Source organism: Artibeus jamaicensis, unplaced genomic scaffold, assembly GCF_021234435.1.
Source record: "Artibeus jamaicensis isolate MK-2021 breed Jamaican fruit bat unplaced genomic scaffold, CSHL_Jam_final contig_467, whole genome shotgun sequence".
In the NCBI taxonomy this organism is placed as follows: domain Eukaryota; kingdom Metazoa; phylum Chordata; class Mammalia; order Chiroptera; family Phyllostomidae; genus Artibeus; species Artibeus jamaicensis.
In genome coordinates, this window is record NW_026521845.1 from 8,339,663 (window position 1) to 8,355,861 (window position 16,199).

The following is a 16,199-nucleotide window of genomic DNA, read 5'->3' on the forward strand; positions in this document are numbered from 1 at the left end:
AGAACAATATCCTTATTTATTCTGATTGTAGAATGGAGACCATATCAGAATAGAATCAATGAAGACTATTCTAATATGACAGATATGTGAGAAGTTTAGTCTGAGTATAGAACTGTTTTAAAAATTGCATAAAAGCTATTTTTATCAATTGTAACTATTGCACTTTTAAGAATTAGTGGCATTATACTTAAAAATACCTTTTCTAAATGAAGAAAAACACATATAATTTACCAGACAAACATAAAATGCACATTATAACTTCTTTCTAATCACTGAGAAATGATAGACAGTAAGAGAGACAGTCCTTCATTTTGTAAATATATGGTTAGGAGAGTAAGTTTTGTCTGCCTAATTTGACTAATTGCTAACTCTCCGTAGTTTGGTATGAATGACGGACGGTCAGACACTGCACCATGACGTGCGAAGTCCCCTTGCAAATTCAGCTCCTCCCTCCAGGCCACCTGCAAGCACCCCTTACGTGGGGTGGGCGCTGACCTAATGTCACCGAAAGGAAAATGTGCCCTAAGAGTGAGAGTGAAAACGATATGTCCACTTTGGATGACTTTCACAAGACAGTTAACACAATGTGATATGTTCAATAAACATGGAAAATGACGGCAGAGACTCGGGGGCCCCGGATGCGAGCTCCTCGCAGCTGAAGGACAAAAATACAGCGACGATCATTAAGCTTCCTTCTGTTTTCTTTTCCTTGATTAAAGATCAACGACGCCATTTAATCTCTGAAAATAATTGCTGCTTTTATTCAACCCAAGGTGCAGCTTTTTGTCGGCCAGTCTCGCTGCTACTTTATTTCAATTTACAGTGATTCTGTTTTCTGATTAGCCTGCTAATCCAGGCTAGGTTATGTATGTCACTGAGAACAGGGGAAAAGCCTAGAAAATTCTGATTCCTGAAAAGGTAAAAATATTTGGGAAACTGAGAGAGTAAACTCAAAAGTCATTGGGATGGAAAACTTACTTCCAGTTTCCACAAAGGATCTGCAAAGCTATCGAGGAGCCTTCCAGAATGACAGTCTTGTTAGCCAAGGTAGCTCACAAGGAAGTACAGGGAGGGAGGGTATTATGGTCTCGCCCTTATCCACCTACGGCCAGCAGTCAAATCGAGCCCTAAGCGTGGTTGTATATGGTCCCAAGCTCAAAATGGCTTTTATATTGCTAAACGGCTTTAGAAATAAAATTGAACAGAGTTAAGTGACAGAGAAGGTATGTGACCAACAGACCCTAAGATATTTACTATCAAGTCTCTATGTGTCCCTTTTATAGAAAAGGACAGCTGACCAGTAACTCTAAAACAAGGTCAGTAGGGATGACAATTTAGGTCAATTCCTAAAAGTCAGAACAGACTGTGGAAAACTCAATGTATTCCAGGAAGTGGGTCTGCTGAGTTAAAACCAAGAGAAATAAAACCATAAATTACACTACTTCCTAAGACACCCATTCACATAATACATATTCTCTACCCACATGGAAAGTCTGCAATAGTAGATTTTACTGTTGAAATAAACACAGAAAATAACTACTAAAATAGCAGGAGTAGACTAATATTTCCCATCGATAATTTGGCAACATTAATGCATCTCAAAAAACTAGACATAATTGGCATGAAATGCAAGGAAAGAAAACAAAAAGTCAAACTTACAACAAAAGCAAGCTCTGAGTTAGAGCAAATGAATTCTAGACAATATTTCTTTTGAAAATATGATCGCACTATTTAATTGAATATTGCATCTACACTTATAAATCACTGAGATTCCTCAAGTCAATTTAGACATTTCCATATTATTTTCGTTTTAATTTTAGAACATATTAGAGATTTAAAGCTCCCATTTACAAACCAGGGTAATTACTTTCTCTAAACACTAAGTTAAATAGAAGTTAATTTATGATGCTTCTTTGGAAGGTTCCTATGATGTAACAGACAATTTGTAAGTACCTATTTCCTTCTGGGCTGCAAGCATTCTATTTTTGTGACCAAAATAGCACATGATGGCCAAGAAAATGCAACATCCAGGAAAGGTTCTCTAGGACTGCCCGCCCTATTTCAGGGGAGGGCCTGCCATTCAGGGTGGAGAAGAAGTCAGCAGATCAAACTCACAGGCGATGCCCCAGCCTTAAGCATGAGACTTGTAGGCAAATGCCTAACCTTTACTACCCTGTGTTGACAGCCTATGTTTAGGCTCTTATCAGTGCCCCCTTTAAGCTCTGAAGGTCCTGGGCTTTAGAAAGCATCTCCGGTACAAGAAAGCCATCAACAGGCTAAGGGGACAAGCCCAGCAGGAGTCAACCCCCTTGAACCCCATACTCCTGAGTACCTGAAACTCTTGCATTTCCAGAACCCTCCCAAATTGCAATATGCCCCATTGCAGGACCCTTCTAAAGGTCTATTCTCTGTAAGGATCCTGGACGGGACTCCAGGCTGGTGTGCACGACCTAAGGCCAGTGCATACTCAAGGGGCAGCTGTTTGGAGGGGTCGGTGGGCCTTGGACACATGGGCAGGAGTGTCCACTCTAGGTACAAGACAGGGCAGGAGGTAGAGTGGGGAGAAGACATGGGCTGACTATCAGCTAGAGACTGACCACCAAAATCAACCAAAGTTGATCACAGATGCAGCGCTCGCCATGGGTGGGGCAACTGGGCGGTGCCTCATTTTAACCCTTCCCACCCCAGGAAAGGGAGGCTCATGAAGTTCAGGTTTCTGGGCTGGTGAGTGGTTGGGACTTGGGGACCTGGTTTCATAGGAATCCAAACCTGTGATATAATAAATGTCTAAAAAAACATATTTTTAAGGATATATAATACCCTCTGTTTAAAAGTGGAAAAAATAGAAGGCCTTATCTCCAGCACTAGAATGATCAGTTGATATATCAACCATACAAATATACATAAATAATAAAATGTGTATTGACTTTCTTAGGTATAAAGGCATTTTTTCTTCTCCTGCCTCCTTAACAAAGGTCGAAGGAAAGTTTCAGAATATCCAAAAATAATAATTACAATAATGCCCACTATTTATGAATTGAGGCCAAAATTAGAATTCAGAAAAAAAGTCAGAATAAATTCATAAGCCTAGAAAATGACCTTGAAGTCATTGCTTCCTTTGGAACACTGCTGGATCATAGGCTAGAACTGTCAAAGTCATCTAAAAAAAATTTGGCCAACAGAAAAACAAACAAACAAACAAACAAAAATCTTGATTTTTACCTAGCTCGGTGCTGACCTAATTCAATAGCCTTCCAATGGCAACTTGAAAGCAGTCAGTAAATAAAATACACCTTCCGGTTGACTTTCACTGGAATCTATGATTAATTGCCTTTCACCACTGGAATATCACTTTCAGCTTTGGAAAGAAAAATTCTCATTACTTTTCTCAAGGTGTGACTCTGGATGTATGTTCTTTTGGCTCTAAACGTAAGAAGCATTTCCCCCAACTTTTAAAATTTGTATGTGCTACATCTTGTATAACCCACGTTAGAAATAAATTATTATAAGAAGAAACACGCCTTTGGGTGCACATGTCCTTCCCCAAGTCGATGAGAGCCGAACCCCCACTTGTGTAACATGCTGGGCTGCGAGACGGTGGAGAGACAGGGTCTTAGAGGCAAGTTGCATAATCCTGTCCCTTCCTCTGCAGAGCTTTGAAGGGGGAATGGAGACGCTATGATCTGTCAAACATAGTCTGGCTGCAGTGCTGCCTGAAGGCTGGAGAATGGGCTCTATGGCCCTTTCAGAATCTGGATAAGAATCCGAGATGATTAACAACAACCGGTTCGGTCACTTTGACCATCTTTGGAGCCCAATTGCTATCACCATTTGGCCACAGAAAGGAGGGGCTGTTCCAATCTCCCTTATAATTAACACCCTAATTATTACATTATACTTTCACCATTTAATCCCTTTTTTTGCCTCACTGCTTTTTTGGGGCTAAGTAAGCACCGTGGTGGGCTGCCTGCTGGTGCCCTAGCCGCGTGGCCGCACCGAGTGCCACCCAGCTGCCAGCTACAAGCACGGCCAGGGGGGCCAGTCCAGAGTGCTAATCTGGACAGTGACATCTCTGTCTCCGGCTCCACACCCGTGAAAGGTGCCCTCTCCAGTGCAGAGCAGAGCGCAGCATATACATCAATGCCAAGAATCACCCTGCGCTCTGCCCTGCTAAGCTTTTGGTAGCATTTCAGCATCTGCAGGAATAACCAAGCACAGAATTCCAACTGTTTGGTTCCAGTGATTGTTCGTTAAGTAACTACTGCATAGCTATTAATATCTATACCAGATGACTTGCTTAAAACACTCTCAGGAATTTTTTTATAAATACTTGTCCTATCTTTACAAAACATATTGAGGTCCGAAGAGTTTAATCCACCACCCGCACCCCAAAATTATCTGGCTTTCCCTCAAGGCAAGGAGACATTTGTGTGAGGAAGTAACCTCCATCCACAAATATTAGGAAACAAAGCTTTAATAAAATGTATTTTGCTGTGTATAATGTGTACCCACATTTTTGGGTATGTCAGGCATGTAACCATTATACCCAGGTATAATGTGCATCCTTATTTTTCCATCAAAAACTTGGGCTAAAAGTGTGTCTTATACATGACAAAATGTAGTAAAACATAGAACTCCAGCCAGCAAGCTGTCTGGCTTCTAGTAGAGTCTCAGAAAACATTTGTTGAGGAAACAGGAGTGTTGTAAGTACAAGAACCTTCTTTATATGTTGGTACACACAGTATTTGTTAATTTATCCCCAAATATTTGCTTATCCTTGTGTAGAGAGCCCCAGAGCTATGCAAACTGAGTCAACAAAATGGAATTACTAACAATTTAAATTGTAGATACTCTGTAACTTCATTATTCCAATACTGTTGACAATGGCTGGTGAAAACCAGCCATTTCATTCCCAACCAAGTTTTGCAACTTTGTAAACAGGCTGAAGAGTTTTTTTCCAATGCCCCAAAGTGAGGGGAAGCTCTGCATTTAGGCCTTGCTGTTTTTACTTACATGTGATTTTATACATCTTTTATCCTTAAGCATTACATGAGGTAGGTAGCAATGCCTTCGACTTATAGATGAGAGTAAATACAAGAAGGATTTTTACAAGAAAGTGCTAATAAAATAGAGCGATAATGATCCAGAAAATATTGAAATATAACTATGGAAGACAATGAAAAGGTTAGATTTAAATATGCATTCTATTATATATGTATTGTGATGTCTTCAAAATCCATTTGCCCTAAGTAACCACTTTAATGGTGCATTTATGAGCCACAGGTCCAGGAAGCGGTGTAAAAGAACCCATCCAAGAAAGCAGGAGTTGGCACAACCCATTCCACTGAGGACAGTCACCAGAACACCCATAACGACTGATGGAGAAGACCTGCCCTGCCAGAGCTCTTTAAGGAAGGAGAAGGGACTGATTACTCTATGTGCCCAGGAAGGGCTTCAGAATCATCTTTGGATAAAATGTGGAGAGGGGTTAGAGTTTCACAAACATAATCTTATTTATACTGTAAAAGCCGGCCCACCACAAAGTCATAAAACCAATGTCAGCTGTGTCTGACAAGAGACTGTGAGGTGACCATGGTCGGTGGCATGTTACCAGTGGCAACATGGTAAGAGAGAGGGGGCTTCCCTACTTGGGTGGGAATCTCTCCAGGGGCTTGGCAAGCCCAGACTGCTGGGCCTACCCCCCGAGAGTCTGAGGGAGGTGACCTGGGGTGATACCTGGGAGTTCACGTTTCTAGCAAATTCCCAAACCCCCAGGTGACCCGGGGACGACATGCTGAGAAGCACTGTTAGACCACGGGTCTAAAGTATGCACTGTTCCCACACATCTGTAAGAAAAACGGAAGTGATCAAAGCACTAGCAAGCCCACGTGCATCTGTGCAGTCGTGTTACAGCCCTACATCGCTCCGAGGATGGCCATGGTCCTTCGTTTTCATCCTTCGAGCTTAACAGTGAAAGTAGAATGGATGGGGGCAGACCTGCGGTGGTTTATTCAAGTGCCCCACTATTGATTTTCATCTATTTCTATTCTGACCTCAAGATAGAATTAACACAGTCCCCCTTGACTCACAGGGTTGAGAACCAAGGAAACCCACCCACCAAACCACCATCAGGTAGAGCTGGACGAGGGTAAGGGATTCCCAGGCCCCACACTCACCTTGAATTGTCCTCTTGAAGAACGCCTTGCAGGCTTCGCAGGACGCTACCCCGTAGTGGTACCCAGACGCGATGTCGCCGCACACCAGGCACAGTCTCTTGGGCATCGAGTTGAGCATGTATTCGCACTTGGTCTGGGGGTCTTCGACTATGGTGCTGGAGCAGTCGTCATACAGTTTCCTGACAGGCCCACTCCCTCCTAGGATCGGCGCAGAAGGGTAGAGAGGTGGCGAGTCAAGTCCATTCTGGTGGCCATTCATGGTTGAACTGTAGCTCCCACTCGCGTCCGAGGAGCCACCGGGGCTGTGGTGGTTGACGCTGTCCGTCAGGGAGGCCGGGCTGGAGGGTTCCGTCTTGATGAAGGACGAACAGCTGGAATCAATGTGTCGATCTTTGTTGGACATTCTGCAGAGAAGCCTGCGATTCAGGGAGAGACAGGGGGAAAAAAGAGGAGGAGAGTGAGTCAAACACAGCAGTCAAAAGAGGCAGAAACAAAGAGAAGGTAAAATGAAATAGAGACGGTGAAAGGGAAGATGGAAATGAGAAAAAAAAACGACAAGACTCTGTATGTTAAAGACACTGCCCTTTGAGATACGGCCTGCCATCACTCAGGCCAGTCAATATCTCCTGTTGTACAAGAAGGTGATCGGTATACGGGCGTGACAGGGTTACATAAAAGTGGCCATGAGCAAAAGCTCCAATGAGTCAGACCCTTTCTGTTTTACCTTCCCCTTGGAGAACCACCATCAATATTGAACTCAACCCTCTAGATTCTCAATTCACCCACGGAGCGGGAGTGACGGGCAAAGTCCACATTATGTCTAAAATTATATTTGTTTTCACTCTCCTTTTCCTTTCCGCTTTCGGATTCTGCCATCACTCCATTGTGAGCAGGATCAAACTTTTATTTTCAGGACTGAGCAGATGCGTGTTTGGCTTTGAGATTACTGTTGGCCAGCACGCTTCCATAAGCATCGCTGGGTCTTTTATTGATCTGAGACACATAGGAAATAGTGCCTGCATCCCTTTGCTTATTTAAAGGGTTCTATTGCATAGACAGTGAGCAATGTAGAGAGACATCAATATAAAATTCTACTGCCCATCTTTTTTGGTGGGGCCCTTAAGGGATACCGTTTCTGAAAAGGTAATTAGATGAAAAGGTGTACTTGGTCCTACTATCCTTCCGCTTAGCCACAGTGCAAAACCCTTTGTAGCACAGTCTCTAAGACAGTCTCTGGAACCGTCTAAGAGCGTAACACAGAAAGAAGAGGGGACCGCTGAGAAAGGGACCTGGATAACTGCTTTGGAATGGAAAGGTGACTTATGGGAATCCCAAAGAGTCTCGGTCACTCACCCAAATTTGGGGTAGTCGTCCCAGTAAAGCCAATTGGGTGCAATGTTCTTTTTCACTACAAATCTAGTGATATGTTGTTACCATTGCACCAATCTCACGCTCCCCTGCACGTCTCCCTCCCCACACTGTTCTGTTACTTTAAAATGAAGAACATCAAGGAATTTCCCATCAGGAATGTTCCGAGACCACGTCAGGAGCAAGAATCTGCCTCTCAACCAGTGTATTGCACATGGACATTGTGTTCTGCTGTCTACAATTTAGCAGCACCAGGAGACAGAGGGAGAAAGCCCCCTGAAGACCCCCCCCCACCTATGTTGTCCTCTCCATGAGAACTAGCAAAAGAAAGCATCGTCCCCTCGCCAGCCTGAACGAGGGTGCCCTGTCCTCCTGCGTCTGTGGCTTGTCCCCGTCACCATTAATGAGTGTTGTAATTAATAGATCGCTCTCCCCCTTTCCCCGCCTGCACTCAGGGCTAAGCACTTTCTGCAAGTCAACGTCTGAAAGAAAGCAGGTCGGCACTGACTTACAACAGCCCTGCAAATCCCTTTTAATTTAGAGCACTTACCCACCACACTTCACTTATTACCTTATAATTACCGGACCGCTCGCACATACATTATGATCTGAGACTGGAGTTGGAAGTTATTAGGGTACTAAAACATGGTTGTCCCCCCTTCCTCTCTCTCTGGCACTGAATTTCTCACGGCTATGACAATGAACTCTCCGGTGTCTGCCCACCAGCACCATTTCCGAATTCCTTCCGCCACACCCAGAGGACAGCTGCTCTGGGCATCCTCGTCACAAAATAGGTACCATGTTTTCTTCACGGCCTCTTTTTTTCTTTCTCTCTCTTCTTGTATCCTCTAGGGTCAATCTTTCCCCAATTTTCTCTCTCCCAGACTTTTACTCACTGACTTCTAAAACTTTCAGAACACTTGCTTAAGGATCGAGGCCAGATATGACCTTCCTGTATAAGAACAGTTACGTCTGAAGTCCCCCTTCATGAGTATGTGTCAAAAGCCCATTGTTAGAGAGCCTAAAAGATTAGGAGTCCCCAGCCAGCTATCCCCTCCACAATGTCTGTAACTTGGCAATGACCTGGATGGATGCAAGGATATGCAGGAAGTTCAACATGTCAGGGAAGTCTTTGGACAATGGCACTATCTCCTCCTACACAAGGTCTGGCCACTTTAGCTGTGAATGAACGTGAACACAGTGGATTTATTTTAAAGCCTTAGTGCACCTGCTTTTATTACATTGTTTTAATTATTTTAAGTTGCACGTGTTTCTTTTCAGACGTGAACAACCCCCTTAATTAATACCTTTTGCCCAATTAACATAAGACTAGACGAGTCGCCATTTATCAAGTGCCTATTTGGTGCCAGGTACTAACCTGAGCACTTTTCAAAATACTGCCAGGTTTAATCCTCAAGACAACCTTTAAAGGAGGTATATTGCATTTTAGAAAACAGTGCCTCAGCAATTTCCTGAAAGTCATATAGCTAGAAATTGGAGGAACTGAAATTCGAACTCAGGTCTGACTCCAAAGTCTAGGGCAGGCACATTTTGACGCCAAGAGAGACATTTCAAAGGTGTCCGCTGATTTCTGTAAATGACCCAGGAAGCAGGGGTGCAGCGGCACATGTGGAGATCCTTTCATCCACAGCTCAACCAGGAGCAGAAAGGGGACCAAGGGGCCACCCCTGCAGCTGAGGGCTGTCCCCATGGAGACCCCTCTCCGATGTGGAAGTGCCACCTGAGCAGAATCCCAGGAAGAATGTAGTGGTCTCCTAAAGACTACGTAGCTCATTACCCTGAACACTTCCTAGACACCATTACATTATACCCTAAAACTACGGTGGGTCTTAATTCTCTCCCCCCCCCTCTCTGAAATTCTATAGCTCTATTATTCAAGCCTGAAATATTCACAACTATCTATAAATTCAATTGTCAGCTGGTGGGTTTTATTCTAGACTTCGCTTCAATCTAAAATTAGAGGCACTAAAATTCACATTAACTCTAAGAGGAATGTAGTGAATAAGACTTTATTTCAAAAGAACACCTTTTTGTCAGAAAGAGCCATTTTCAAGATGATGGCTTTATCTGCAGCCAAAGAGAATAAGCCCAGGTCCACATTGTGCTTTTAATGCAGAAATCTTCGGTCACATTGGATTAATAAAAATCTGAATTTAGTTAAGAATTACGAATAGAAATAACATGCTGAAAACTGTGGGGAATATTTATTTTAAAGCCTCGGCGTAGTTGATTTTATTTTATTTTATTTTATGAGAAATGATGAGAAGCACTAAGGAGCAAGGTTGTGATTTTCCAAAAACCTTCTCTGAGTGACCACCCTGAAAACAAATGGGGGGTGGGGAAGAACTATCTCAAAAAAATGTTCATTTCCATATAAGAAACTACATTGGAGGGGATTAGTAACAGCCTTCCTGAGACCAGAGAAATTCCAGTGCTTTAAAAAAGCATTTTCAGCGGTTTGAGATATGTTGCAAATAATTCTGATTTTCATGCTTCATCATAGGGTCCTGTTGCCTTGCCTTGCCTATGGGTAGCTAAGGTAAATTTTATATTTGGTATTAGATACTAAGGATCAGGCAAATAAAACTTCTTGGTTGCCTGCCGGACTACATAAAAATACAATTTTTGAAAGTTAATTAATTTTGTATATATGTTTCCATGCACAGAGAAGAAAGAATAAGAGTCCAATATAATCTACAAGTTAATATTCAATTTATATTATAATTATCAAGCCAGTCTAATTGTTTTCGGGATTCTACCTAGATGCAGGTAAATGTGTGATCTTGAGTGAGTTGCGGTGAACGTCCACCCACGGGTGTTCGTGTCTGGGGTTGTCCACTTCTCCCCAGGAGAGACTTAAGTGTAGACAATATCTTCATGGTTAAATGCTGAGATAACCATAATATTCCATTGGTTTATATATTATTATCCCATTCATCAAAATATAGGGTCTTAACAGCTAAATTTCATCTTTTGAATTTCATACCAAATTCCAGTTTATTTGATACTTTAGTTTCCTACTTAAAAAAAAAAAAAAACACGGTGCCTAAAATTTTCATAAGAAACACATGTACACAGGTGTTCTTTGCTTTTCCTGCCTGTAACACAGGGAAAAGATTTTTGGAACTTTTATTATAGTTAAATCAGTGACACACACCTTAATGGGCTCAGTGAATGACGACTGAGCAAGTCACTATTTTATTTTCTTAAGAGCACCACCCACCATTGAATTCCAAACTCATTATTTATTTGTATCCAAATTTTTTATGAAAGTTTTTAAATACAAGAAGAGAGAGGGGGTGGGGAGAGAAGGGGGAGAGAGGGAGAAGGGGGGGGAGAGTCCTTAGCCCCTTCACTAAATTACAGAATTTCAGGACTAAAAAGAAAGGGAATCAGTTTCCACGCCTAATCACTTACCTCTTCAGACTAGGAATGAATCTATGAGCATTGGTTAGCCTTCTACCTTCTGAAATCACCAGATAAAATATTTAAGTAACTGTGTTAAAAAAAATAATACACTTTTACTAGGTTATTTTGCTTTCTTTTAATGCTTTAGGAAATGAACCTCCAACACTAAGTTGCAGTTCCCCGTGGCCCAGACCCCCGAGCCTGGGACCCCGGCAGCTCCGCTGCAGCCTGAGACTTCCAGCTCCAAGCAGCTCCTCCACAAGAGCGTTTTTCTCGCTGCTTCAAATAATTGCACTCAAAAGTGGCAAAATGTGAATCACTTAGGAACAAAATGGGCACCAGCTGCTATTGTCAGAGGACGGTGATGCCAAAGAAAGGGAAAAGCAAGCGAATGAAGTGTCATGTCAGAAATCAACTGTGCAACGTGTGATTTGAGAAAACATGACTACTTTACAGAGACAGGGTGTCATTACAGCGTCGCTGTAATACGCTGCTTTGACAACTGCTGGCTCTAACATATCATCATTGCATTAAGGTACACTGGCTTAGTTGGGGAAGGGAGAGAAAGGATTTTTGCTTTTCATAAGAAATATCTTAAGGTCTGCCTGGTTAACCTAATGCAAGGCAATCATTGATTGTAAAGAAAGAACTGTAAATCCAGACCCACATGCCCAGGAAGATGAAAACGCGTGTGCACATGTATGTACACACCTTTGGGTGTCATGTTTGACACCTTTTTAAATAAGTGCCGAGGCCCGTCTATTGAAGCAGATTTCTGCAGAAACAGGGGCGCCATGATCTAGCAATGCTGCTTCTGGAGTCTTTGAACAAATGCCCTTCGGCTTACAGACCTTTTCCCTCTGACTCCCTCAAGGAGAGCAAGCCAACAGGTCCCCGCCAAGCGGGTGCTTGAGTCACACAGGAGGGAGAGGTAGCTAAGCAGTTGTGGGGACAAGAGGCCAGCGCCCTAAAACCACAAATCAGAGCCTCTATCCAAGCCGGATGCTTTCCCAATTCCGTGCAAGGCTGTGTACTACACCAAAAAAAAGGAAATTTGGGGCAACTCAGCCCCAGACTGGCAAGTCATTTCTGGCCAGTCATTAAAAAGAAAGTGGCCGTGAATACAGGGTGGGACAAAAGGAGGTTTACAGTGGTGAGTACGCAAACACAGAGTTTGTTCTTATATGATTATTTATTAGTTACTGTACTATTTTTCATACGAACACTGTAAACCTTTTTTTGCCTCACCCTGTATAACTTCATACCTAATGACTAAACCATGGCTGGGAAGGATTTCTCTTAGACCCCATCTGCTTTCGGGGTTCTAGAGGGCAATTATTTTTTTCTTCATCAATTTTGTCATGACCTTTGGTTGGTCTACTGTTCTGGTTTAGTCACTAAAATCCCATGTCCCGGGAACCCATCAGTTTCGGGCAAACCAGGATGGTTGGGGGTTCAGTCTGATCCGACAGAGAGACCTACGGATGCCTCTGATTCTGCCCTTCCATTGTGTCTTAACACAAAGGAAGGGAAAAGGAGAACGTTCGCTTTCAGCCATGAAAGCCCAGAAAGATAGCAAGAGAAACTGACTCATAAAAGCATGCAGCCTAACGGGACTGGGGGTATGATAAGCATGTACGTCTCAGAAAGCGCCTTAGAGATACTTTACTAAGTCCTACACATGAGGCCACTGCTGATGGCCTTGTTGAGTGACCCAGCCTACGTTAGAGGTACAGAACCATGGTCCCTAACATTTGCATGGCGAGGGGAGTTCTGACGCTTCCTTGTTGAAAAACGTTTATTAATGGGGAAAAAACACAGCCTGGGAATATCGGGATGCGTTCTTGTACATTCTAATGGCTGATGGTGTCTGCACCAGGATCCGACCTGAGGCCAGGTGCTTCATAGGGTAATTCATCCTCGGCTTGTTTTCTTGGACCCGCTGCAAACTGGGGGTGAGCATCACTTATTTATAGCTCTAAATACAGTAAGTGAGCTGCCACCAGATCAATAAAACTATTAAATGCATAATAATGCTGGGTAATTGCATACATGATGTTTTGCATAATTAACTGTCTGAGCTCTTCTTTACTGTAATGGGCGCTCACGTAATATAGAGTAGCTATAAGTCTATAAAACATACGCAGTTTATATGCACCATGATTCTGCTTAAAACTCCTGCTAATCATCTACATCAGCTTTGAAGGGAGAGCGTTCCCTCCACTGCCAAGTTCAAATCAATTCTTATGACATTACTTTATAACTAACATGATATTTAACTGATGATGGCTATTAGCTGTTATACAGATTGCATTCAAGGACTGTAACAGTAGGAGAAAAATACCACTTAGTTTAAGCAAACTTCTGCCATGTAATCAATATTATTGAGGTAAATTAAGTGTTTTAACAAGTGTGTATATTTGCCCTAATGCAACTTAATTAACTCTATCCTCACAACTGCCCAACTCTGCGACACTGGGGGATGGTAACAGAGAATGTCGAGAAGTGCCTAGTCAGAAACTCAGACACGCCACAGATGCAGAGCAAACATTTTATCTCTGAGACCTAAGAATATTCCTTTCCTTACCCAGCTCCTCTCCTGGGACCAAAAGCCTACGAAACACAAGGGCTTTGAACGGTGCCCCCTACATCAACCGACCTAGGGAGTGCCTAAGTGTTGGCCAGGTAGTCCTGTCCCCAGGGAGGAGTCCACTGGCCCTGGGTGTGCGGTGGGGGTCACTGCTAGGAAGGAAGGGTAGCGTGGGGTGAAAAGCCACATGAGATAAATCACCAGAAGGAAGCCTACAGTATCTGCCGAGGGCAACATTTATTCGGTCTCTGAGATTTACTACACCACGAGCAGCCGTTCTCCGCAGTAAGCTTTCCAGGGAAAAGAGATAGTCTCCGACTTCTACAAATCTCTGGTCTTTCAAACAGAAATATGGATCAATAAAGTTTGCTTGTGTTCAGGCAATTCCATTTTCAGGGAGTCAAAGGAGCCCACCGAGGGAGAGAAGCCAACACGACAGGAGGGGACCGACGGCTAAATGAAGACCTTCCCACGTCATCTCGCCGGAGGAGACGCAAACACACATCCACCTGGTACGGCGTCTGCGCGCTGATCTTTACAAATTACAATGGAATATGGATGTGTCACACACCACCTCAGTGATGCAGTTCACATCCAATCCAGGTCAGTGGACACTCGGCCTGCCTGAATTCCCCTTCCTGATCAGTGCACCGCACCAGCGCAGGAATAGGAATGCTGTCCGGGGTTGATGTGAAGATGCGGAGGGCACAGTGTTGATGTCACCCTTTACTCATTAAGAGAATGTTTTGCAGAAGCAATTACAACAACCAATAAGCAGCAGCCTTGATCAAGACTGGCCAGTTCACTGGAGTGGAACTCAAACACACACCCTAAAAAATGGGTGAGATGCAGTGCTGAGAAAATCTAAACACTGAGAAGGCATCGCTGTTGAAATCAAGATGGCTTCTGACGCATGGGAACATTTCTATGGTCAAGAGAGATTCACGATTACCACCAAGAGAGAACAAACCACACCTTTCCTGGTTGGACAGCAGTGAAACTATATTTATACTGTTGACTTAATAGCTTAGTCTGCACTAGTTAACATCTGGATGCAAGTGCAGCTGGTCTGGAGGATCAGCAGAGGTTACGATTATATCCTCTTGATATCAGGTGTAGTTCAGCTGAAGCAGGAGTGAGGGAGGCAGGGAGGAAGGGAAATCGGCTAATTATGCATCCAAAGACTTCTTCCTCTGATCTCTCCTTTTTTAAACATTTCAGGGAGCTAGCTGCTTGAAGCGAAGGTGAAGCTTAAACACACAGGCCAGGGAAAATAACGTAACATACACAGAGACAGTTAATTCAAGCCACAGAAATGACAACAGATTTGCTCTGTGGCTGACCAGGTTTTGTAAAACGGATTATTCAGCAGTGAGACAGCACCCAGCAAAGCCAATGGCCAGGCCTGGAGTATCAGAAAGAGTTGCTCGTTGTTTCTCATTCAAAGGCCCCAAGACACACAGGCAGAGAAACATTTCTAAATCTTCATTGCAATTCTGAAAAACTGATCAAAGAAGAAAGAGGCAGGGCACCCGAGTTCCCTCAGCTCACTTGTCTGTTCTCCCCAGGCCCCTGCCCTCTGAATGGCCCTGGGCACCGCGGCAGATGCAAGGGCCAGAACCCGGCCCAGTGCGGGGGGGGGGGGACCTGAGCCGAGTCATGGTGCCGTGCTGACCCTCCATGTCCTCCTCATTTGTACAATGAGGGGAATTCGCCTACACGCTTTGTAAAGGCACTTCCGTCATTTTTTAAAAAACTGTACCTTATTCAAATGAAGACCCCATTGGCCTGTGATTTAGATAAGACCAGAGATCAGGGGCTGTTGCACTGAATCGCACCCCCCAGATTTCCATTTCTGGGGGGGCTACAGCCTCAGCAGCCACTCAGGGCTGCGACGGTGTGTGTCTGTGTATATGTGTATCAGTGTCTGGGTATCTGTGTATGTCTGTTAGCATGCATATGCATGTTTCTGCATGTGAATGTGTCTCTTATGTGTCTCTGTATGTCTGTGTATATGCATATGTATGTTTCTGCATATATGCATGTCTGTGTATTTGTGTGTCTCTCTGTGTATATTTATATGTGTGTAACTGCATAGAGTATGTATGTGTGTCAGCGTATATCTGTTTCTGCATCTATGTGTATATATGTATATGTCCTGTGTATATGTGCATGTATGTATCTGTATGAGTGTGTCCCTGTCTGCATGTCTTTATAAATGTGTGTGCCTATTTCTGTGTATCTGTATAAGCCTGTACCTCTGTGTGTCTGTTACATGTGTCCATGTGTGCATGTCTGCATATGTGTGTGTTCCAGTGTGTACTGCACGAGAAGCAACAATTACAGCAACTACTTGCTGCACCACAGCGAAACCACACAGCCACGTGGAGGGAGGAATCCTCCCAGTGGCGTCCACACGGACGGAGGAGCAGGCCTCCTGGTTTTTCCGAGGCGCGGCTCTCCCTTTGCTCATTACGTCTTTTTGGGGGGAGGCGTTGGTGGAAAGGGCAATTCCCTGCAATCAGTGTTTAAGTGAATGTTTGTCCCCGTGTGTGACACCATGCTGTCAGCAAGCAGTGGGGAGCCGGGAGTTGTTACATTTGATTTGAGTGCCAGTAGGAGGCCTCATTTCCACC

General features: G+C 43.7%; 1 protein-coding gene across 14 annotated transcripts in view; it reads right to left on the minus strand.

Moving 5' to 3' along the window:
- The window catches only part of ESRRG (estrogen related receptor gamma), a 507,715-nt gene that overhangs the window by 141,789 nt on the left and 349,727 nt on the right, over positions 1–16,199 (minus strand). For all 14 annotated transcript variants that reach the window (XM_053667349.1, XM_053667344.1, XM_053667342.1 and 11 more), the window contains one exon: positions 6,177–6,592. In XM_053667349.1, the coding sequence (XP_053523324.1) occupies positions 6,177–6,579 (403 nt within the window). In that variant the 5' untranslated portion in view covers positions 6,580–6,592. The remainder of the gene's footprint in view (positions 1–6,176; positions 6,593–16,199) is intronic.